At 50.7% G+C, this 22,741-nt stretch overlaps 2 protein-coding genes across 5 annotated transcripts in view; one reads left to right on the top strand and one right to left on the bottom strand.

The window, feature by feature from the left end:
• CLEC16A (C-type lectin domain containing 16A) overlaps positions 1–8,391 on the bottom strand; it is a 200,255-nt gene extending 191,864 nt beyond the window's left edge. For 3 of the 4 annotated variants that reach the window (XM_045542593.1, XM_045542592.1, XM_045542594.1), the window contains exon 1: positions 8,086–8,352. In XM_045542593.1, coding sequence (XP_045398549.1) covers positions 8,086–8,165 — 80 coding nt within the window. In that variant the 5' untranslated portion in view covers positions 8,166–8,352. Of the gene's footprint in view, positions 1–8,085 lie in introns of all 4 variants that reach the window. The other variant, XM_045542590.1, reaches the window with a different exon arrangement.
• A 1,988-nt stretch (positions 8,392–10,379) lies between these two features.
• Positions 10,380–21,626, top strand: DEXI (Dexi homolog). The gene is made up of 2 exons (XM_045542589.1): positions 10,380–11,268; positions 20,984–21,626. The coding sequence occupies exon 1, from the start codon at positions 10,833–10,835 to the stop codon at positions 11,118–11,120; it is 288 nt and encodes a 95-aa protein (XP_045398545.1). The 5' UTR covers positions 10,380–10,832; the 3' UTR covers positions 11,121–11,268; positions 20,984–21,626.
• Positions 21,627–22,741: the final 1,115 nt, after the last annotated feature.

The raw sequence follows: 22,741 nt of genomic DNA, 5'->3' as shown, positions 1-22,741 counted from the left end.
TCTTCAAGGTCAGCACCATCATCTTATTGCTCTTGGTGACCTCAATACATTAATACTCCAAATGTCTGGTACACAGCAGGTGCTCAACACATGCTGGACAGGGCAGGGGATGGCCTTCATGAACACTGTTAGATCAGAGCATCAGACTGAACACAGCCAAGGGTCCAAGCGCCACACACACAAGTGACAGCACAGAGCTGTGGTGAAGAGTTCAGGCTCTGGAGTCTGACGGACTTGGGCTTGATCCCTGGCGCTGCCACTTCCTCACTGTAGCGTTGGACAAGCCAGGCGTGGTGGCGCATGCCTGTAGTCCCAGCTACTCGGGAGGCTGAGGCAAAAGGATTGCTTGAGCCCAAGAGTTTGAGGTTGCTGTGAGCTAGGCTGACGCCACGGCACTCTAGCCTGGGTCTCGAACTCCTGACCTTGAGCGATCCTCCTGCCTCAGCCTCCCAGGGTGCTAGGATTACAGGCGTGAGCCACTGCGCCCAGCCCCTTTTAATTTTCATATACATTTAAAAATCACTTTATCAATTTCCACAAAAATATCTGTTAAGATTTCCTTTGAAGTTGCCCTAAATCTATAGCTAAATTTGGAAAGAACTGCATCTATCTTTACAATAGCGAAACATTATATTTACAGCATTTCTCTCCATGTTTACTAAGAGGGATCCTGCAAATTTTTTGTTACTCCTGGGCACTGATGTTTTTAAATGCTATTATAAATGCTACCATTTGCAATAGTTACCTTCTAAATGAAATATCCACTAGAGTTCAAGCTCTAAGGTGGTTACACCTGCACCTTGCTTGTCCTTTTGTCCCAAAATGCCTTAGCACACTGTTTTAGGTAATGTTTTAGGAAGAGATCCTCAATATACATTTGCCTGAATGTAATAGGCAAAAAAAGCTGGATGGATTAAAATTTAATATTTTAATGCTGCATCTAATTCTAGAGCTTTGGAAGATCAAGTAATTCAACCACTTCAGAGATATAAACATTTTAATAACTTTCTGATTATAAATGTAACATCCATTTTAGAGAGCTTGGAAACTTTGACAACAAAAAAAGAGAAATGGCAATTATTGACCACGCTACTGCCCAGAGATGACCACAGCTGAAGCTGTAAGCTATGTATTTCCTTGGTCCTTTACCTTCGTTATGGATATTTACATAGTGGAGCTCAAGTTGCATATCTATTTGCATGCCCATCTTTTTTCCCACCTCAACTAAACTAACAGCATTTTTGTTATTGACAACTGTTTGCAAATATCTCTAATGGCTACACAGTATGTCACCGAAATGACAAGCACAACCAGCTAGTCTTCTGAAGGGCATGAAGATTGCTAATTGTTCGGATGATAACAACGTTGCAGATGACCGTCTTTGTGTGCAAAGCTAGTCCTTGTCTCAGAAAAGTTTCCAAAGGCCGGGCGCGGTGGCTCACGCCTGTAATCCTAGCTCTGGGAGGCCGAGGCGGGTGGATCGCTCGAGGTCAGGAGTTCGAGACCAGCTCTGAGCAAGAGTGAGACCCCCGTCTCTACTAAAAATAGAAAGAAATTATCTGGCCAACTAAAAATATATATACAAAAAAAAAAAATTAGCTGGGCATGGTGGCGCATGCCTGTAGTCCCAGCTACTCGGGAGGCTGAGGCAGTAGGATCGCTTAAGCCCAGGAGTCTGAGGTTGCTGTGAGCTAGGCTGACGCCACGGCACTCACTCTAGCCCGGGCAACAAAGTGAGACTCTGTCTCAAAAAAAAAAAAAAAAAAAAAGACAGAACTATTACTGTGGATATTTAACTACAGCAAATTAAGATTTTTTTTCTCTTACAATGATAAGGACTGTTACAATGATAACATTTTCTCTCAGACTCTGTGTGTGTACATTTTAATCATCATCAAGACAGCTGAAGCTAACTAAAGCCAGGCTCTATTCCAAACGCTTCAGCTGTATTCGTTCACTTAACCCCAACAACAACCCTGCCGGGTCGATGCCCTGGAGAGCTGAGGCACCTGCCCAGGGCCCCATGCAGCACAGGTGGAGCCAGGATTAGAACCAGGCAGTCTGACTCCAGACCTGAGGATTATAACCGTTCTAGTACTATAGAAATGCAAACAATGAAGTAAACAACATTTTTATTGGCCAAACATTTACATGAAATCATGAATGCCTAACATACAGGAAAACTAAATAAACAATAAACCAAAAAGGTATGAAAATATGTTTCTGATCTTAAGGGAAGTCCTTACAACTGATCCTTACTCTATTTCTTTGGCAAACACCCAGCAATATCCTAGCTCCAAAAGCAGCTCTGCAGATGTAGAGGCCCATATCAGACCCCTGCGCATTAGCTAACCCCAGCCTAACAGACAAGCTTGAGTTTCCAATGCTTGGAGATGGAAAAACTCCAACCAACACACTAGAGGTTCATCACCAAGGACAATGGATGTAAACAAATCCTGCCCCAACAGACCCTGCTTTCTCAAGAGAGTCACTGATTTCACAAGTTAAACCACTACAGTTAATAAAGCCCCACACCCTTCGGAAATCAATACTTATGTCCAATTCACAGACAGAAATACTGTCCAAGTTCAACTTCAGTGACAGCATTTTTTGAAGATTGCTTCAAGTTTTATGCCTCGTACCATAATATTCCTCTTAGGATGCTCCCATTTGAAGGTCCTGAAAATAATGCCCAGGCTGGAGCTTGAGAAAGGATAAGTTAAGAGCAGCAGGAGGCCTGGGGATTAGCAATTTACCCCTAATGCACACACACCTCCAAATAACAACGTGCCAGGTGTGGGAGGGAGGTGGGGGCCACAGAGTCTGTGTCTGTTTCGCCTTTTCAGCTCCTGGGCAGAGGCCCTCTAGTCGTTCTCCAGCGTGTCCCACTCTGTGTCCCATCTGGTCAGTGTCCAGTCTTCTGGCCAGCAAGATAAGGAGAAGCTACACTCGGGGTGGGGTGGGAGAACAGATTAGAGGGGCAGAGAAAGGTGTTCACAGACGGCCCTTCTCCTGGTGAATCATCCCCTAAAGACGTCAAACCAGGCCAGTGAGTGAGACTGGGCCTGGGATACGTGGTGAGGGTGTAGGCAGAGCTTTCGGCCCCATACGAAAGTCACAGCTCCAGCAGAGGCACTGTGACCAAACTGGTGGGAGCAAACAGTTGTTAAGAAGAGGCTGGCCAGAACTTGCCTCTTTCATTCATCCTGCGACAAGTGTTTGTTGATTGCTTACTATCTGCAAGGTCCTGTGCTGGCATCTGAAGATACACAGCTGAACAAGTCACACAGGCCTTCGTGGAGCTTACGTTCAAATTGAGAGAGAAAGACAAAAAGATGTACAACAAAGTAAGACAATTTCTGATGGCAAAAGGACATGTCCGAGGAACCCTGGCAAGCTTCCTGGGGATCTAATTCAAGGCTGAGATGAAGCCTGAAGAACCCACAGGACCTAACAGCTAGCCCACTCCTTGGTGATGAGAAGACAGTGTATAATAATGTGAAAACTGAGTGGGACAACGAGAACAAGCACAACAGAACTTACAGAAGACAGTAAAACTCTTGTCAGCTGAAGTCACCCATGCAATCTTTAGGGAAGAATTGGCATTTGGATGGGCAGGAAGAGCACAGGTGCTCAGGTGTGTGCCTCCGACAGAGAGAAGGAGTGTCCAAGGGAATGCACGTGAATGACAGCAGGCTGCTCCCGTAACTCACCAGAAGATGGCAGTGGCCCCTGAGCAGATGCCCACCTTCAGTCTGGCCCTTTTCCAATCCATTCTGCAAACTTCAGCCAGACCACAGCACTCCTCTGGTTAAAAACTTTCAATGGCTTCCCATTGTTTGTACTCTAACATCCAAATTCTTAACGTGATTTACAAGGCCCAGAGGGACCTGGCCTCTGGTGACCTCTCCTGCCCCACAGCTCTGCACTCGGGTCCTGCAATTGCCCCTCACCCCATGTACACCCCCTTACTGAACCACCTGAGTTCTGCCAACACGCACTGCTCCCCCTGCCCTGTCCCTCGCCCAGCTTCCTCCAATGCCATTTCTCTGCCTGAAACACCCTTCCTTCCTCCGTGTCCCCCTACTGCTTGGTAACAATGACTCAAACATCCTTTAGGTCTCCATTTAAATGGGTGTCTGCCAACCAAGAATGTTCCTGACCCCCTGTGCTCCAAACTGGATGGCTGGGAAAAGAGTCTAGAGCACTCTGAAGGCCTGAAAGAAGAATTTAGACTTGACATAGTGGGTGCCTAGGACCCATTATGTGTCATATGGTGAACATGATATTTTAAGAAAATCAATATGGCAATATTGTACCCCCAGCTCTAAAACTGTCAGTACCATCTTAGCCAAAAGTTGAATATACCAAGAGTAGGTGAGCATCTACCTGCTGGGCATACATTCCCCACCTTCTTTGGGTAATAACCCCGATTCTCCCACAGGGAACCACTCCTTTCTCTCAGTCTCTGTCTACTAGCTGGGGTGGAGCTGATCCCACCCTGGCTCCAGGGAAGGGTATATGAATGAGGCTTGACCAATTAGAGCACCGTATGTCCCTGGCCACAGCGACAGCTCGGGGATGCCATGAGAACTCAGGTGGGTCCAACAATACTCAGTTCTGGACTTTTGCTGGCAATATTAAAAATGACGCTCTCTTTTCCCCAGGGATTCCTAAACTGATATGATGCACGCCTAGAGCCTGTCTGAGAATGACACCAACATGGAAGGAGGCAGAGCTGAAAGATGGGAAGAGGCAGATTCCTGACGGCATTGTCTAAATACCTGGATTTGGCCATGGTTTAGCCAGGACAGATCATTTGGTGACAGGAGCTCTCCAGTTCCATTTGGAGCTTAAGACAGTTTGAGCTGGGTTTCTGTCATTTGCAACCAAGTATCTCGGCCCACACACAAAGGTGACCAGAACTAAGGCAACAGCACAGCGCAACCACCACCAAGTTCTACCAGCTGTGGACTTGCAGGGCCTGGTAAAGATGGTATTTCAGTAACAATCACACGACTCCATTAGTAAAGCTTTTCTACTTAGTGGTGGGCATTTGTCAGTCAATGTCACAACCTTGCCACTAGTCTGGGCAATAAACCACCCATGATATGTAGGAAATAACCTCTTGACTATTTCAATCTGCCTCAACTAAATCACTAACTTGATTCAGTAGACAGACCACAGTACGCAATTTTGCATTATTATTCCATTATTATTTAGCAAAAGCAAAACCCTAACGGGAAAATTCCTTTCCAGTTTGCAAGCTGGGAGTGTTACGAAGAACAATGTGGTTTAAAAAGGGTTTCTAGCTCTCTGTACTATCTTCTAAATCTTTCTGTAAATCTCACACTGTTGTAAAAACAAAATTAAGTCTATTAGAAGAGGAGGGTTCCCAGACCAGATGCTTTGTGTGTTAAAAAAAAAAAAAATTATGGATTCTAAATTTGCTTAAATATCTTAACCTCTTCTCTCCGCTCCTACTGCCCTAGGTCAGGGCAAGAGTATATTAGGAACTATCACTTGTCACTGACAGGCTCCACCAGTTTGTACAGGTTACTGGTTTTCCCAGGACTTTCTCAGTTTTAGCACTGAAAGTTCCATGTCCCAGGCAAAACTGGATGGTTGGTCACCTTAAATGTCAGATAAATCCCAAGCCCCTTCCTACCTTTAGCCTTGTTTCCCACAACTACCACCACCATCCCTGCCCCCAGCAGGCCACAAACCCCAGGGTCCTGATTATGGTGTTCTCCCTCCTTGCACCCCACTATCCCACAGGATGGCTCCTACCTGTCCAAGGAGGGTTTCCACAGACCCCTGGGCCTACAGTGATCCCAGCACTTGTCACACTGCACAGCCACTGGCTCTATGACTGTCTCCCCGACCAGCCTACAAACTCTCAGGGAATGAGCTGTTCTGTACCCGAGACCCAAGATGTTTACTAGCAGAGTCAAACGAAGAGCAGTGCAAGCACTGGTGTGGGCACTGGCTTTTATGGCACTCTTTTCCATGTCACCTGGGAACCTTCTAAGCACCCCCACAATGCACGAATCACAGGTTCTTTTGGCTGTAATATGGATTAAGCTGATCTCCCTGATCCAGGGCAGGCAGCTCCGGTTTCCAAAGAAGCACCTGACAGACACACGACCTAAACACGAACCTGGGCAGTTCCCAGGATACTGCAAAGGAACCTGAGAACCTTTACCATTCCCTGGCTGGCCAGGTGGCAAAGATGCCCCATTGGTGATGAGGCTCAGCTGAGTCAAAAGTGTTCCCAACTGACCTATCAGGAAGTTTTATTCAGAAAGATAGTATAACAAGTACAAGCTCTAAAGACACTCTTTAGCTGTTGTTATTTGGAGGCAAGTGACTTAAGCACCTTGAACCTTAGTTTGCATTTCTATAAAATGGAAACAATAATAGTTCCTATTAACTCACAGATGTCTGAGGACTAATGGAAATAATACACAGGAAGTCCTTAGCAAGTACCCTGCACAGAATAAAGCATTCAATAACTATTAAAGTAATTCAAAAGGGCTAGAGTCAGGCAGAGTTAGGGGAGAGCCTGCAGGTACCTGGGTGCTGGCAGGAGGCCCAGCCTCCTCTGGATAACCATCTTCCCCTCCTTGCCACATCCGCCCACTCGTAAATTCCTGAAATCCTTAAGTCTCTCCCTTTCCCTGCCAGCTGCCCTCCCATTCAAGATTCCTGCTTCCCTACCCAAGCCCAGCCTTATCATGGGCCTCTTCCCTCTCCTTGTCTTCTCTTATCACCTCCCCCCAAAACCAAACCTCACCACATAATGAACCCTCCAGCCCCCCACTCTTTGAGACTCACCAACATTTATTAAATGCCACTTCCTCCCTGAAGTTATTTCCTCCTCAAAGGTCTCTATTTTTTATCACCCTCCCCACCTGCCCCCAAAACCTGAGTCACAGCCTGCACACTCTGAACCTCTCCCCAATTCACTGATTCATTTTTTCATTGTTTAAGTATCCACTGAGCTCCTACCATGTGCCGGGCACAGTGCTAGATGCTGGGAATACAGCTGTGAACAAACCAAGCAGTCTCTATTCCCCTGGAAGTACCAGTTTAATAGGAGACAGAAAAGAAGTAGAAATGAACAGGATAATCACACATAGTGGAGATGCACTGAATGAAATCAAGAGAAAGATCTAGCAGAAAGGAATTGGGATGAGAGGAGCACTTTAGGTCGGGTGGTCTGGGAAGGCCTTGCTGAAGTGATAAACGTAGCATGACATTACTGAATCCTGTACTATGTTCATCATCCCCACTTGCAGATGGGGAACTGGAGGCTCAGAGAGGTGAAGTAATTTGTCCAAGGTCACACAGCCACTAAGTGGTGGAGTTAGGATTTGAGGGCAGGTCTGACTGCAAAGCCAGTCTCAATTTCTGTGCACTCCTGCTTCCCAAGGGCCCTGTTTGCCACTTGTCCTCCCAGAGAGCTCTATTTCTGATTATTCCCTGCTTAGACTCCCCCCAGAAAATACTTTGTTCTTTTAAATCATTGCTCCTTATTGAGCACTGATACATGTTCTGAGCTTTATGTTCATTCTCTTACCCAATCAACCCTCAAAACAACCTGCAGGAAGCAGGTGCTGTCACACTACCCATTTTACAAGTGAGAAAACTGAGGCCTAAATTCGCACACCTAGATTCCAACCAGGATCTGCTCAACTCTGGGACTCAGGCCTTTGACCCCTAAACTGTCCAGTCTAAGAAGTACCACCCCGGGAAGCTTGGTGGCCACCGTCCGTCCCCAGCAAGAACAAAGTCCGCGTTCATAAACTGAAATCGCATTACGAGTGGGGATATTGAGACTCTGAGAAACTAAGCGACTTGTCCAAGGTCACACAGCCAGGAGCGACGGGGTCAGGGTTCGAACCCAGGCGCTCTGACTCCAGAGCCCTCGCTCTTAACCACCCTACAGCCTTCCTTTCCCGCGAGCCCCTCTCCGCGCCCCCACTTCACTCTCCACCTCCCAGCGGCCCCGGCCTGGGGCTATGCACCCTCCTCCCCATGCCCAGCCCCGCGGCCTCCCTCCTTTGCCCCCAGGACACTCACTTGAGGTGGTCCAAGGAGTGGATGTTGCGGGAGGACTTGCCATGGCCCCCGCCCACCCAGCTCCGCGAGCGGCCAAACATGTCGGCGGCCCCGATTCCTTGCTCGCCTCACGGTCTCATGCCCGACCGGCCGAGCGGCCCAGCGCCCGCGGCGGCAACACAACCCGAGGAGGCAGCGGCGGAGGTGGTGGAGGGACCGCCAGCCACCTTCCTCCCCGGCCCACAGCCCCGCACTGACATTCAGCCGGAACCGGCCGTTCGACCGCCGCGCTTTACGGCCGCCGCCTCGAGGAACGCTGGGAAATGCAGTTCATGCGCGAGGCCCCCGGCGAAGGGACTCTGCGAACGGACTACAAGACCCGGCGTGCACCACGCACCGCGGGCCTGCGGCCTTCAAGAAGAGGCGGAGCGAGAGGAGGGGCGGCCGCAGACTCGTCCGGGTGGGCGGGACTGGGAAGCCTGTGGGCGGAGACCTGGAGAGGGGACCGGTGAAGATGGGTGAAATCACCACAATATTATTAATAATAATTATTAGCTTTATGATAAGATTAGAATAGCTATTGCCTGGCATATACTATGTGCCACTGTCGTAAGCGCTTTACATATGTTAAGGTATTTAATTCTCACAACAACCCTACTATTGGTAGGATACTATTATTGTCCACATTTTATTGTCCAGGAAACTTGAGTCACAGAGAGGTTGACTTACTCAAGGTCATGCAGTTAATAAATGGCATAACCAGGGTTCATACCCTCGCACCCATATTTTCATCTCTTCCCGATAAACGAAAACTGCACCAAACGGGTAACTGTCTTGTTTGTCCTCACAGCCTTTTTCTTTTTCCATGTCAATTGAGAGAGAGAGAGAGAGAGTTTCTGTGTGTGTGTATTGGAAAGGCCTACAAGCAACAATGTACCAAACTGAACATCTTGTACTTTCAGAGGATTTCTCTGGTCTTCAGCCAAAATCTATGCCATTTCCCAAACTACCACACTAAAAAGAAAAAGGAAACATTCATCTTTCTACATGAGCCAAGATGTATGTAAATTTCTCTTCTGGATTAGAAACGGGAAGCTTAGTGCGGGCAAGACTTCCCGATTCACTACCCATTCGTTCATTCATTTCTATGCCTTAAAATGTGTCCCCATTAACTACGCTCAAGAAAGAATTGAGTCAGGGCCAATGTTCTCCCCAATGCCTAGCACAAGGTTTGGCACATAATAGGTGTTCAACAAGTATCAGCAAAGTGAATGAATGAGTGAAGGTGTGTTTCACCTTCAGCAGTTGGAGCAATGGAGACCTGTGGGGGGCTTAATGGTTTGCCCTGTAATTCATATACACGGGGCAAGAGAAAATTATGGGGAATAAAGGGCAGGTTCTGGCCTCCTAAGAAACACACCCAGGCCCGGCAGCTTCCAAGTTCCCTCCATTTATCTGGGCTCGGTTTCCTTATCTGTAAAAAGGGGTAACTTACTACACTGCCTTTTCTGCCTCCAATTAAGCAATGCATGTATGTCACCCAGCTCAGCGTGGCCTGAGATTTAAAGGTTCGTTGAACGGCTTTGGAAGGCGCTTTACGCAAGATCAGTTTCCTGAAGGATGTAGAACGGTTGCCCAAGACCAGGGGAATCACTGGTGGGAAAGGCTCACTTTTGTTTAGCCACGTGCATTATTATTGTGTTTAAACATGATTTACAAAGCAAAAGAAACAAGCAAAAAACAACGTTACGGCTGAAGGTCTGAACTACCTCGGAATTTCTTTATTCAGGTGTTCCCAGACTCGATGTAGATCAGCCAACAGGCACAACTTCCAGCAGCCAGAATTTGGGGAGGCGAAGGGGACAGTGATTGATCTCCACCATCGGCGCTTTGCGAATGTCCAAGATTCTCCCTGGAACTGTCCGCCGCCCCTCCCCCACCCGCCCCCTTTAAACAGGAAACTGAGTCCCAGAGAGGCGTGGCGCCATCCCAAAGCCCAGCAAGGTGCAGAAGAAGCCCGCGGTTTCCTCTGGCTTTTGCAGTCCTAGGATAAGCAGAGGTTTGAACTCTGTTCAGTCTCTTTTCCTTCCCCCTACTCCCTGGCCCCGCAGAGCGAATCCGAGTAGAGATTCGAGCGCAGACCGGGACGCGGAAAGCAAGTCAGAGGCCGGCGCCCCGAGGGGCGGAGCGAAGCGAAGCGGTACCCGCCTCCTGGCGGCTCGGGCCAATGAGTGCGGGTTTTGAGCCGGCCAATGAGCGCGTGCAGGGGGCAGCCGGCCAATGAGCGCGGGGCCGCTCGGGAGGCGGTGCTCGGCTCGGGACCGGAGGGCGACGCTGCGGCCGCAGCCATGGGCGCTGGGCCTGCGGGGGCGCGCAGGGGGCGCGAGGAACTGCAGGGCCGGGCGGGAGAAACCGCTGCTGGGACTGGCCCTCGACGCTGAGCCGCCGTGGGGTCCCCGCGGGCGTTGCGAGGGCCTGTGAGCGCGAGCGGGGCAGCCGGGCAGCCGCCGGCCACTTCAGAAGGGCCCGGTCGCCGCCTGGCGGGACGAGGGGACCGTGTGGGAACATCTGCGGGTGCGGTGACCGCGCCCGGCACGTTTCGGGGGTCGGGGCGCGTTCGCAGAGGGGCGCCTGGGGCCCAGCGCCGCCTCCGTGGATCCCCGGGGCGCCCCTGGATGGCTGGGCTGTCTCCCCGCCGGCCGCCCGGGCGCCTTAGCGGCTGAGCTCGCTGGGACCGCCGGGCCGCCGCCGCCCTCGCCGCCCGCTGCATGCCCGGCGCCCGGGTCGCGGCCCACCTGGACGCTCTGGGCCCCCTGGTCCCCTACGTGCCGCCACCGCTGCTGCCCTCTATGTTCTTCGTTGGCCTGTTTTTCGTCAATGTGCTGATCCTGTACTACGCCTTCCTCATGGAGTACATCGTCCTCAACGTGGGCCTCGTCTTCCTGCCCGAGGACATGGACCAGGCGCTCGTGGACCTCGGCGTGCTCTCCGACCCCGGCTCCGGCCTCTACGATGCTGACTCGGAGCTCGACGTCTTCGACGGGTACTTGGAGTAGGTCTTGACTGCCGTTCCCCCCTCCCGTCTACCGTCCGCAACCCTCGGGCTGGACCAGCTGCCCAGATCATGCCGCCGCTTCTGGTTGAGGGCACCGTCTGGACGGGGATGAGACCCCAGGACGAGGCCCTCCCCCGCCTCCAAGGCCTGTAAGTGCCTTCTCTGCGTGGGACAGGGGCGGCTTGGGACACTGGCGAGGGAGAGGGAGGCATCCCCAGTCTGGACACACACCCCTCTCCTAGGCTTACGTCTTCTCCGTGCGCCTCCCCCAGGTCTAACTGGATGTCAGGAAAGGCCGGACCTCTCTTAGACCCTTAGCTGGGGCTGGAAAGCTTCTCCCAGCAAAGGGGACAACTGCTGAAGCGGCGGAGGACCCAGGGCCTAAGTTATGCTTGGGTAGTCATGGGACTTACCCCCACAGCTTATGGAAAAAGCCTTTGCAGCCAAATCCACCCAGCAGAGCTGTGAGCTCCTCCCCCATCCTCATCCTGGCTTGATGGTGACCTTGGTTTTTGGGGGATTCTCACTAGTCCTGGGAGAATAAAGGCTTGGGGCTGTAAGAAGAAGTAGGGAGCCAGGCATTAATCCCCTTTGTCTGTGGCCCCTTGGGGGACTAGGTGGGGATTGAGTGCAGAGGCCTCGGCAAAGAACCCTGTACTTCCTTTTGGCCTTGGGTTTGCTGCTGTTTGGGAGTCAGGTTTCAGGGTGCCCCAGCTGGCCAATTCTGCAGCTCAAATCTGCAGGGGCTGCCAGTTTTCCAAGCTGCCTTCACAGAACAGGCAAGCAGGGGGGTTGGTGCTGGGGCTGGCTTTGTCTGCAGTGTTTGCAAGGCCCCAAGGGGCTCTTAGGTCAGCAGAAGGGACCATAGGATCATTGCACTGAGGTACTAAAGTCCTGTCTCTGGGCTGTGACCGGGGAGCTTGCCTCCAGCCCCCCTTGTGTGTTAGAGGTAGGGAAATGAAGGTCCAGGGAGAAGTAAGACTTGGCCAAAGTCACTCAGCAAGGAAGAGAGGCAGCTGGACTAGATGAGAGAGAACATGCATGCCAGGCAGGCTGTTGGGCAGCTGGTAGGTCCGGTGAGGGGTCACAGGGCAGCCAGGAACTCCTTGGCTCAGCCCCTGAGGCTAGATGGTGCTGGAGTATCACTGGGCCTGCATGCCAATTAAGGGGGGGTGTGAGGAGGTGGGCAGGGGCTCCTTTTGGAAAATGAACGCTAATGCCGTTCACCCCAAGCAGGCTGAGTTTACTCCTCTCCTGTGTTGTCTGTCTTTGCCAAGACGACCATAGGCAGAGGGTGTCTTACTTAGTTCAATATGCTGTAACAGAATACTATAGACTGGGTGGCTTAAACAACAATTTCTTACAGTTCTTATAATCCCATTCACGAGGGCTCCACCCTGATGACTGAGTCACTCCCAAAGGCCCCACCTCCTCATACCATCACATTGGAATTAGGGTTTCAACATATGAATTTAGAGGGGACATAAACAGTCTGTTGCAGAGGGTGGTGCAGGGTGGGACAGGACGTGCTGGCAGCAGAGCTGGGGGCAGAGGGCTCCCCTAAGGCTTCGGTCCCCAAACTCCGGTCCTGGTCTGGGGTGGCGGGCACAGCAGGAATTAAGCTTCGTCTGTATTTACAGCCGCTCCCCATTGCTTGCATCACCACCTGAGCTCCGCCTCCACCCCTACCCAACCCCCGCCCATCTGTGGAAAAATTGTCTTCCATGAAACCAGTACCTGGTGCCAAAAAAGTTGGAGACTGCTGCCCTAAGGGGTCAACAGTGAGATTTCTTTGAAGAAAACTTCAGTTAAGCTCAGTAAGATCTTAGCAAGAACCAAGTCCCGGTGGCGGGGGGGTGTATGTGCCAGCTACTCTGCGTACCTACCCAGCCTGCTTGCCTGCCTTCCATCCATTCTTTCACTGAACAAATGCTTATTTGCCTGGTGAGTGAACACGGTGAGCAAGACAGACTCAGCCCTGGCCCTCCTGGCACTTGGTGAGGAAGACTAGTAGGTACCCAAAGAAGCAAAGAAGATAATCAGATGTTTTAAGAGCTATTAAGGCATATAAGAAAGACATGAGCTTCCTCTATAGTGTCCTCAGCACTTAGAACAGCACCTGGCATCTGGGAGATGCTCTATGGGGGTGTAGATGTTGAGCAGGTGAAACAAAAGAATAGAGATGGGCTGCTTTAGCTAGGGGGGTCAGAGAAGGAGATGACACATTTGAGCTGGCCCTAATTTGACAGAAGGAGGCAGACATGAAGATCAAGAGAAAAGCAATCCAAGCAGAGGGAACCGCTAGAGCCAAGGCCCTTGGGGTAGGCTCTTCCAGTTGGCTCTTCCAGCAACTGAGAGGGGGCCGGCATGGCTAGAGAGCAGCCCCAAGAGAGGTCACCAGGGTTGTGGGGGCACCATGCGGGACAGGGGAGGCCATGGCCAAGAGCAGTGGAAAGCCACTGGGAGGATTTAGGCAGAGGATGACACAATCCAGTTCTCATTTTGCAAAGATGACCTTGATGGTTGTGGGCAGAATGGGCCGAAGGGGCAACAGTGGAAGCAGGGAAGCCAGCTAGGAGCCTGTTAATTGTCCAGGCCAGAGGTGACAGAGGCTTGGACGAGGCAAGGTTGGTGAAGACGGAGAAACACGAACATACCCAGAACTCTTATCAGAGGTAGAACCTATGGGATCCATTCAAAATCTGTACTGAGTATTGATCATATACCCTCCCAGTTCTAGGCCCTTTGTATATTCCCTCGTTCAGTCATTCAACAAATGTTGGTCCTGTCTGCTCTTCTGCCAAGCCATGTGCTGGGCCCCTGCAATCCCAAGATAAATCCCTGTCTCCAAGCCAAGCGTTTGACTTTCAAGCAGTATAACTTTGGTGAAGAACATCTTATTTTATCTCTTTACCACATCAACAGAAACACTTCCCCTTCCAAATGAAAACATTGGCATATTATGAACTGAAAACTGAAGCCCAAATGCTTCGACATATTTTGCAGCAAACGCTGTTTGAGCAGAAACACTGGAAAGTATCTCTCAAGGACACCCTTTTAAAGCTCTCAGAGCGACAGGGCCTGACCCTGGGAGAGGGGTGGGGTTGGCAGGGTGCGGGTGGTGGTTGCCTGGGGCTGTGGGACAGACCTGGGCCAGGAGAAGTGGTGGGAGCATGCACAGCATTCCCTCCTCCCCACCCCCAAATCCAAGCCAAGGAGGCCTTGCCCCATGTGCCTGGGAAGCCCAGACCCTGGGGTTGTGGGAGGGGTGGCCAGTGGCAGGAAAGCCTGTGGGAAAGATGTAGATGACCTGACTGGACCTCATGTCTGGGCCCTGTCCCACAATGCCAGTAGTCCAATCTTGCTCTTTTTCACTGGTCCTTGTGTGGTCACACGTATTCCACACAAGTCAGTCAGGAAACAGTGACTACTGGCGTAGGACATGCCAGGCAGAGGGGCCTGGGGTGGATCTCAGGGTGCAGAGGTGCACCCACATTTGCTGAGCACCTCTTTGAGGAGGTAATATTAGGGTCGTGGTTAAGAGCCAGGACCCAAGATTCAGATTACCTGGGTTCAGATCCCAGGTTAGCTGTGACCCTGGGCATACTACCTAACCTCTCTCTGCTTTAGTTTCCACTTCTGTAAAATAGGGGGATAATGATCTTCTTGTGGTGATTAAATGAGATACACATTAAACACCTAGACCTTCTTATATATAGCAAGAGGTATATTAATATTAACTGCTATTAATAGTCAGATGTAATGGAAACTGTGTATTCACAGGCCCCTGTGAATGCTGCACCTACACGCATGCATGAATATTTATATCCCATGATGAGCGAAAAAGGACTGGCTGCCTGAGTGCCAGGGAGATCCAGGTCTGGCCTAGCTGGGAGACATTTCCCACTCTCCAGCCCTAGGACCCTCGGGAGACCTTCCCCTGCCCTGTGGTCCTCAGGGCACCAGATCCGGAACCCTGGAGAGCTGGCTCTTTGGATTTCTTGGGCTGTTAATTATTGCCTGGAAGCAGGGATTGGGTATCCGGAGAAAGGGCTGCTGTGGCTGGCCTGGGAGCCAGGGAGAGTCCTCAGGTCCCAGCAGTTCCGGTGCAGAGGCAGCTTGGCTGGGTTGGTTTGTCCTGGTTCCTAATGAAAGCGACTGGTGGCTGCCAGCCCTTTCTTGGCACACAGTGGGGGTTGTGAGAGACGAGCCATCTTGGGGTTAGAAACGTAGACAACTGGAGGCAGCAACTGGAGACTGTTGCTACTAGAGTCGGTGTGACCTGGCCTGGTGCAGCTCAGATATGGAGCTAAGCGTCACCAGACTTAGTGGTCTATCTTATTACGGGTTTCCCAGGCCTCAGTTATCTCCCAACTGGGTGCCACAACTGTTCCTTCCTATCTACCTGCCGTCATCCCTCCTCGCCAATCTGCAGCCTGTGCTATCAGCAGAACACTCGCTGGGCATGTTGCTGCCCAGCTCAGAAACCCAAACCTTCTACAGGGACACAATCAGATTTGAGCCATGGGAGATCCCACAGGCAGGGGTCAGGGCAGATGCAGGAATCCAGGCCAGGAGGCCGTGGCTGTCATCCAGACAAGGGACAGACAATGGTGGCATGGGGAGGCAGGTGCACCCCTAGGCCTCACCAACTCTCCAGCCCTGTTCCTGACATGAAGCCCACCAGGAAGGGCCTGGCCACAGGGTGCATTGGTGCTAGCTGCCACTTTAGACAGGAGAAGACCCTAACATGTGTCTCAAGACAGTGAGATGTCAGGGGCCTCACTCCCTTGGCCCTGAGTTATACAAACTGGAGATTTCAGCTGAGGAACAGGCAAGGCCCACACCACGCCCTCACAGCCCTGTTGCATATTTTGCTGAACTAAGAACGCGAGGCCTCCAATCGAATTTCATATTTCTGGTTTATCTGCTGTCTTTCCCCCCAGAGCTTCTGAAAGCATAATCTGCTTTTTTGAAACCTAAGATCACAAGAGGGACAGACATCTTTATCCCCATCTCACAAATAAGGAAACTGAGGCCCAGAATGGGGACATGAGGGGCCAAGGGACCAAACCCAAGTAGGACTCCCAGCACAGTGCTCTTGCTGCAACACTAGGGTTTGATGGGGCCTCTAGTGAGGGTTTCCCAATCCTTGACGTTGGAATACCAGCCCACAGTTTGTGCCAGGCCAGTCTCATATGCACTCTTGCTCCTTATTGCTGAATTTTTTAAAAAATGATATTATGAAATAATTTCACACTTATAGAAAACTTGCAAGAAGGGTACAAAGAATTCCCATGTACCCTTCACCCAATTCACCTATTACACCTACTAATGTTTAGCGCATGCACAGAATGCCTGCTTGCTCTTTTGTTTGTATGTACATATATGCATGTATATGTATGTATACAATGCATATGTGTATAATTATTCTTTTGAACCATTTGAAAATAGGATACAGACATTATGCTCCTTTACTCCTAAATATTTACCCCTAAATATCAAGAGGCATGTGTTTGTTTCCTTAGAACAAGAACATATTTACATAATGACAGTACAGTTGTCAAAAATCAGCAAATTTAACTTGGTACAATGCTATGACCAATCTAATCTACAACTTTATTCAAGTTTTATCAGTTGTCCCATGGTGTCCTTTAACAATCAAGAATGAAGGGAGTTGAGGTCCAGGATCCAATCTTAGATCACCCTTCATATTAATCCTGAGCCTTCTTCAATTTGGAACCGTTCCTCAGTCTGTCTTTTTATCTTTCATGACATTGACATCTTTGAGGGGTACAAGTCTGGCATTTTGTAGACTGTCTCTCAGTTTGGGTTTGCCTGATATTTACTCTCAAGGTCAGATTCAGATGATGCGTTCTTGGCAGGAGTACCACAGCAGCAAGTGTGTGTCCTCCGTGCATCTTATCTTATCAACAGGCATGTGCTGTCTGTCCCATTCCAGGTGACGTTAACTGTGATCACTTGGCTTAGGTGGTGTCTGCTGCGTCTGTCCACTGTCCAGTTATTATTTTTACCTTTATGATTTATAATTTAAGATGAAATATACTACTCTTCGTGTTTCATTTGTAAAAAATCTACTTTTTGAAAAAACTTTCTTAACAATAAGTGATGGGGTCTTACTATTAAATATGTTGCCCAGGCTGGCCTTGAACTCCTGGGCTCAAGTGATCCTCCCACTTTAGCCTCCCAAGTAGCTGAGAGTAAAAGGGGCGATTGCCTCAATTTTACAGGCCAGGGGGTTTGAGCTAGGATTAATGATTTCATTTTTGTTGTATTTTTAACATTGCCTTCTGTTTGCAACAAATGATATTTTTTATTCATGATAATGATGTAAAGGTTCCTTTTAAATATTTGGAGTTTTAAAAAGTGCATTAATTTAAAATACTGAGTAAATAGTAGTCCAGGTGGTTCTTGGGTGTGGCCAGCCTTGGATGAAGGTGTTGGGCAATTGCCGCCCTCCGGAAGGCCTCACGGAGTCTTGGAGGTCCGTGCCACCCTGCCCGACTTCTCCTTTTTTACGTGAATTTATTTTAAAAACAATGTTTATGTCACTGTAAAGAGAAAACCATCATCACTTGGCATGGATAAAAATAATAATAAGTGCCAAAGTCATTAACTTCTGGGCAAATACTAAAGCCAGCTAAGGGTGTGGGGCCTGTCGCCTGCTCCCTGCTTATTAAAAACGGAGATTAGCAACTGCCAGGTGGTAAAGCTATACCAGCACCAAACTGGAACTTTCTCTTGTAAATAATCATAAGGATCCACCAAGAACCAAAAAGTGAATCTCTCGCTTATTATGTATGTGTGATTCAGTGTTACTTATGGCCACATCCTTGTACCCCCTAAAATTGTTGCTAAGGGGCTTTGCAGTCAGACAGATTTCAGTTTAAATCTCAGCTCCACCAACACCTCGGACAAGTGACTTCACCTCGCAAGCCTGTCTCCTTCTCTGTAAAACAGGGAGAACAGCAGTTCCTGCCTAAGAGCTGGTGCAGGTTTGATGGAATGGGATGGTGAATGACGTACGGTCACCGCTTCATAAATGATGTGGTCGTGGTGTGGCGGGCCCAGAGGGGCTCCAGCCCAGGAAGCCGTCCCCCTTACCGCAGGCACCCTTACTCTTCTTGCGGGCCAGTCACCAAGGAGGGTGTGTCTGTGTGCGCCAGCCTCAGGGGGATGATAATTGGTCCCCAGGGAGTCCTGAGTAATGCTGGTGGCCTCACAGCTGTCATCCCAGGTCAAGCCTGGGGTGGCTGGGAGCTCCCCAGCCTGTAAGGCTTCATTCCTGGGATTCCTTCCTGGCAGGGGGCTTGCCTGGGTGGATAAAAATATCTGCCTCTCCCACATCTCACATCCCCATGGCTTCCCCTGAGCGTCACCCGTGAGCCGACTGGGCAGGGTTCCATTAGTCAAGGAGGGAGACTGAGGCTTGGGGAGGTTCCGTGACTCACCCCAGATACCCAGCTATGAGGTGACAGTGTTGGGCCTCCTGGCCGCACTCTCTCAGCGCTCTGCAGGGACGATGCGGTGGCTGCAGCAGAGGGAGATGGGCTTTCCGGGCCCCTGAGGCTTCCTGAAAGTTGGCTGCTTTCCCCTTTTTTCAGGCTCCTGGCTCAATTTTGCAGGCCAGGAGTATCAAGCTAGAATTGATGGTTTCATCTTCGTTGTATTTTTGGCATTGCCTTCTGTTTATGACAAACGATGTTGGTTTTTATTCATGCTAGACTGGGATGAAGGTGTTGGGCAAATGCTGCCCTCTGAAAGGCCTCACGGGGTCTTGATCTCTCAAACCTTATACAACATTGTCAGCATTTTTTGCTGTATCTGCCTAGCACCTGAACTAGTATTCATATAGTTGTTTTCTTTAAATTGGCTCTATTAATTAATCAATTATAGAGACAGGGTCTCAACTCTGCACCCCGGCTACAGTACAGTGGCCAATTATAGCTCAATGGAACCTGGAATTCCTGGGCTCAAGTGATCCTCCTGCCTCGGCCTCCCAAAGTGCTGGGATTATAGGTGTGAGCCATTGCACCTGGCTCAGCTCTTTTTAAAGTGAAATGAACGTTTTGAAAAGAGCGAAACTTTACATTACTACGAGAAACGGAAACCTGGCATCACTTGCCATAAATAGGTGACCCTACAGATAAACACAATGAAAACAGAAGAGTGCACATAAGTTCCAGCTGGAGGCTGGTCAGACTGGAGTTAGCACATGCAGGAGGGCAGCTCCAGGCACACCAGCACCTGGCTGGGACTTTGTCTGGGCCGCCATTTGTAGTCAGAGGAATTGGGAGTGGACTGAGGTCCGCACTGGATGATACTCCATGTTCTCTAACACCCTGGGCACACAAGTCTGAGATGGGCTCAAGGACGCCCCCAGGCCTTGGAGATCTCTACAGTGAGCACTGTGAGGATGGCTCTGAACAAATAATTCTGCTCCAGGTTGCGGGACACCGGGCATCTCAAGAGCAGCCCGGTGTTGGGCAGCTATGGGAAGACATAGCTCTGTCTGCACTTACAGCCCGGGGCCAAGTCGGCCAGGGCAGGGCTCTGCAGGTGGAAGGTGCCAGGTCCACGTGCCCAAGGGGAGTGGAGGGGAACGGTGAGGCTGCTCTGATTGTGATCATTCCCATCGTTATTAGTAATCTAGGGCCAGCTTTGCCTCTCACAGTGGTGCGACTTTCGGCAGGTCACTTGGCTTCTCTGAACCTCACTGTCTTCACCTATAAAATGGAGAGATGCACAGTTCTCAGTGGAACAGTTCTGCGCTCTTAGGTGGTCCTTGGAGATGGGGAAGGGGGCATTTTAGTTGTCATAGTGACTGGGGGTGCTACTGACATTCAGTGGTGAGGGGTCAGGGATGCTGTTAAATATGCAGCGCCCAGACCAGTCCCCCATATCCAAGAATTGTCCTCACCCACATGTCAGTAACACCCTGTTAGAAGCTGGACACAGTGGCATCTGCCTGTAGTCAGTCCCAGCTGGTCTGACACTCCTAACTACACGGAGGCTAAAGCAGGAGGACCGGTTGAGCCCAGGAGTTCAAGTCCAGCCTGGGCAACATAGTGAGACCTTGTCTCTTAAAAAAAAAAAAAAGCGCCCTGTTAAACAATACATGTTACACATTTAACCTATAAGTTCTGTTTGATGCTCAATCTAGTTTGCAGAAGGAATAGTCCGAGCTGGCAAAGACAGGCTCAGAACTGGGTGGGGCAGGACTCGTGGGGGCTGTGAGGAGGGTGGGTGTGCAGAGACACCGGCACCAAGGGGCCGGTGGGGAATGAGGACCCACTAAGGGGCCAGGCCATAGAGACTGCTGTGTCCTGGGAGGAGGAGCTGAGTCTGCCTGCTGAGTAGCTTGGCCACGGCCAGAGCCTTCCTATAGGTGGCAGAGCCTTTTCCGGGCAAGGTGGGAGGTGCTGCCAAGCTCTGCCCACCACCCAGTGCTCACTCAGCTTCCTTGGAGCCTCACGTCAGCCAGCAGACCCTGGGACCCCTGCGCAGGCTGCACTGCTTCCCTGGGCACCAGCCACCCCTCCTCCCTCCCAATGTGCAGACAGTCCTTCCTCCCCCGTGTGAAACTGCACCAGTTCTCCAGGCCAGGGTCTCTCAGAAATTAGGCAAATTCACTAAAAAGAGTTTGTAGTAAAAATTGTAGAAAAACATTCCCAGCCTGAATCTGAGGCTTCCAGTGGTTTACTGAACTCAGGAGGTAGGAGAAGACTTCCCTGCCCCCCCGCCCAGCCTCCTGAGGCCTGGTGGCTTGTGCCATGTCCCTGGTCAGCCTGGCAGCAGGGTGGGGCTTCCACGCTGGTAACTCCGCTTTGTCCTTCTCATCAGGCCTACTCCCCTCCAAAGCTTCATGCCAACAGAGAGGTTCCCGTCTGGACCCAGGCGGGTGGAAGGAGAGATTGGGACCGAGCGCCTGTCCCCAGAGAACAGGGAAGACAAGAGAAACCCGAAGGCCTCATCTGCCTGCAGCGTCCCGCAGACGGCCCAGCCTTGGCTTGTGACTCTGCAAGCCCGGTGGATGTTTACAGGAACCCAGCCAAAGTTTGCCTCCCTGCACTCCACCCCCAACTGCGCCTGCTTCCCCCACTTCGCCTTCGGAGAGGACACTTCAAACAGCGGACACACACAAAAGCGACTTCCCTTGGATGCCAGTTGAGCCTTAAGCCCGGCTGGGTTGAGCCTGAGGCTGGTTTTACATGCAGGGACTGTTTCAGGGAGTGACTCAGAAGAAAAAGAAGCTGAGGACGCTGTCGGGGCTGAGGGTAGGGTTTTGACTTCTTCGTTTCAAGCTGCTTATTCTTCATCAAGTTGGCAAAAGCGAGACATCGCGCTGGGGAGTGCCTTGTGGCTCCCCTGGCTGGAAGTACTTTTCTGAAAACGTGAGTGCTGTGAATACTTGATTTCGATAAACCTGTAAAAGCAATACTTAGGAGGCTGACTTCTTTTGATTAAAAAGTGTATGCAACTCCAAGCCCTGGGGGCCCTGCCTTATTTTTTTTTCTTTTTGACATTTGGGGAATGGGTCCTTATGCAGAACCTCATAGTTGACAAAGAGAAGAAGAGTCAGGGTCTTCCAAGTTGGAGATCCGGCGGGGTTTGGAGGGTACCCCAGCGAGGCTGGCATGAGAGTCGGAGGCTGGCCCCCTTCCCGGCTTCCACAAGCGCAACAAGCCTGGGGGACGGCCTTTGGGGCGTGGTGAGAAAAGCCTGGTGGCCAAGCTGGAAATGTGGCCTGAATCCCACAGAGGTGGAAGTGTGTGTCCCCCCTGCCAGGTACATGGTAGACCTTTGTTAAAGATGAGGGGAGTGAGGGAGGGAGGGGGAAGGAATAAATGAGTAAGTGAAATGGGGTCAACCTGCAGTTTCATGGGGACACAGCAGCAATGCTCTCCAGTATGCAGGGCACTTGGTGATTTGCAAAGCACCTTCCCGCACACGCTGGGTTAAGCAGGGTGCGGATGATTAACCCCATCCTACAGGTGAGACAGGCGTGGGCGAGTGCAGGTGCAGCAGAACTCTGGGGGAAAGACAGTGGCAGCACCTCTCGTCTTCACGCGAGTCTAAGGAAGGGGATGCTAAGAACTCTGGAAAGAAGACTTGTGAGAGGCCAGGGGGGAAAGGTGCACATGAGAAGGGAGACATTTGTTGGGAGAGAGCCCTGAGGGGAAAGGGGAGGGCTTAGGGCTTAGAAGGTGCACGACTTGAAACCCGGTGGACACGGAGCCAGCCGTCGTGCCCTCGCTCCTCTGAGCATCACTTCACCACCTAACAGACGGGGCGCAGGGAGCTCACCCAGCACTCTGCCCAGGCCTGCACAGAGAGTCTCCAAAGAAGGCAGTTTTCTAGTTAACGTCTTGGTTCCTTCTTTTATGGGGTTACGACCTATAAATGTCACTTAGATCTGTAACATGGGGACAGTACTTTATCCACCTCTTATGACTTTGTGTTCACTGTAAAAGGTGCCTCTCTGGACTGACGAGGCTCCACACCAGGACTCACAGCTTGGTAAGCAGAGCCCAGATGAGTTTGCAGCCTGCAGTTACCCCCTTTTGCAGGTGCCTTTGCACAGTACACAGACCACCCAAC

The sequence above is a fragment of the Lemur catta genome, chromosome 2, assembly GCF_020740605.2.
Source record: "Lemur catta isolate mLemCat1 chromosome 2, mLemCat1.pri, whole genome shotgun sequence".
NCBI lineage: Eukaryota > Metazoa > Chordata > Mammalia > Primates > Lemuridae > Lemur > Lemur catta.
The sequence above is the reverse complement of the archived record's forward strand: the minus strand, read 5'-3'. Positions and strand labels throughout refer to the sequence as shown.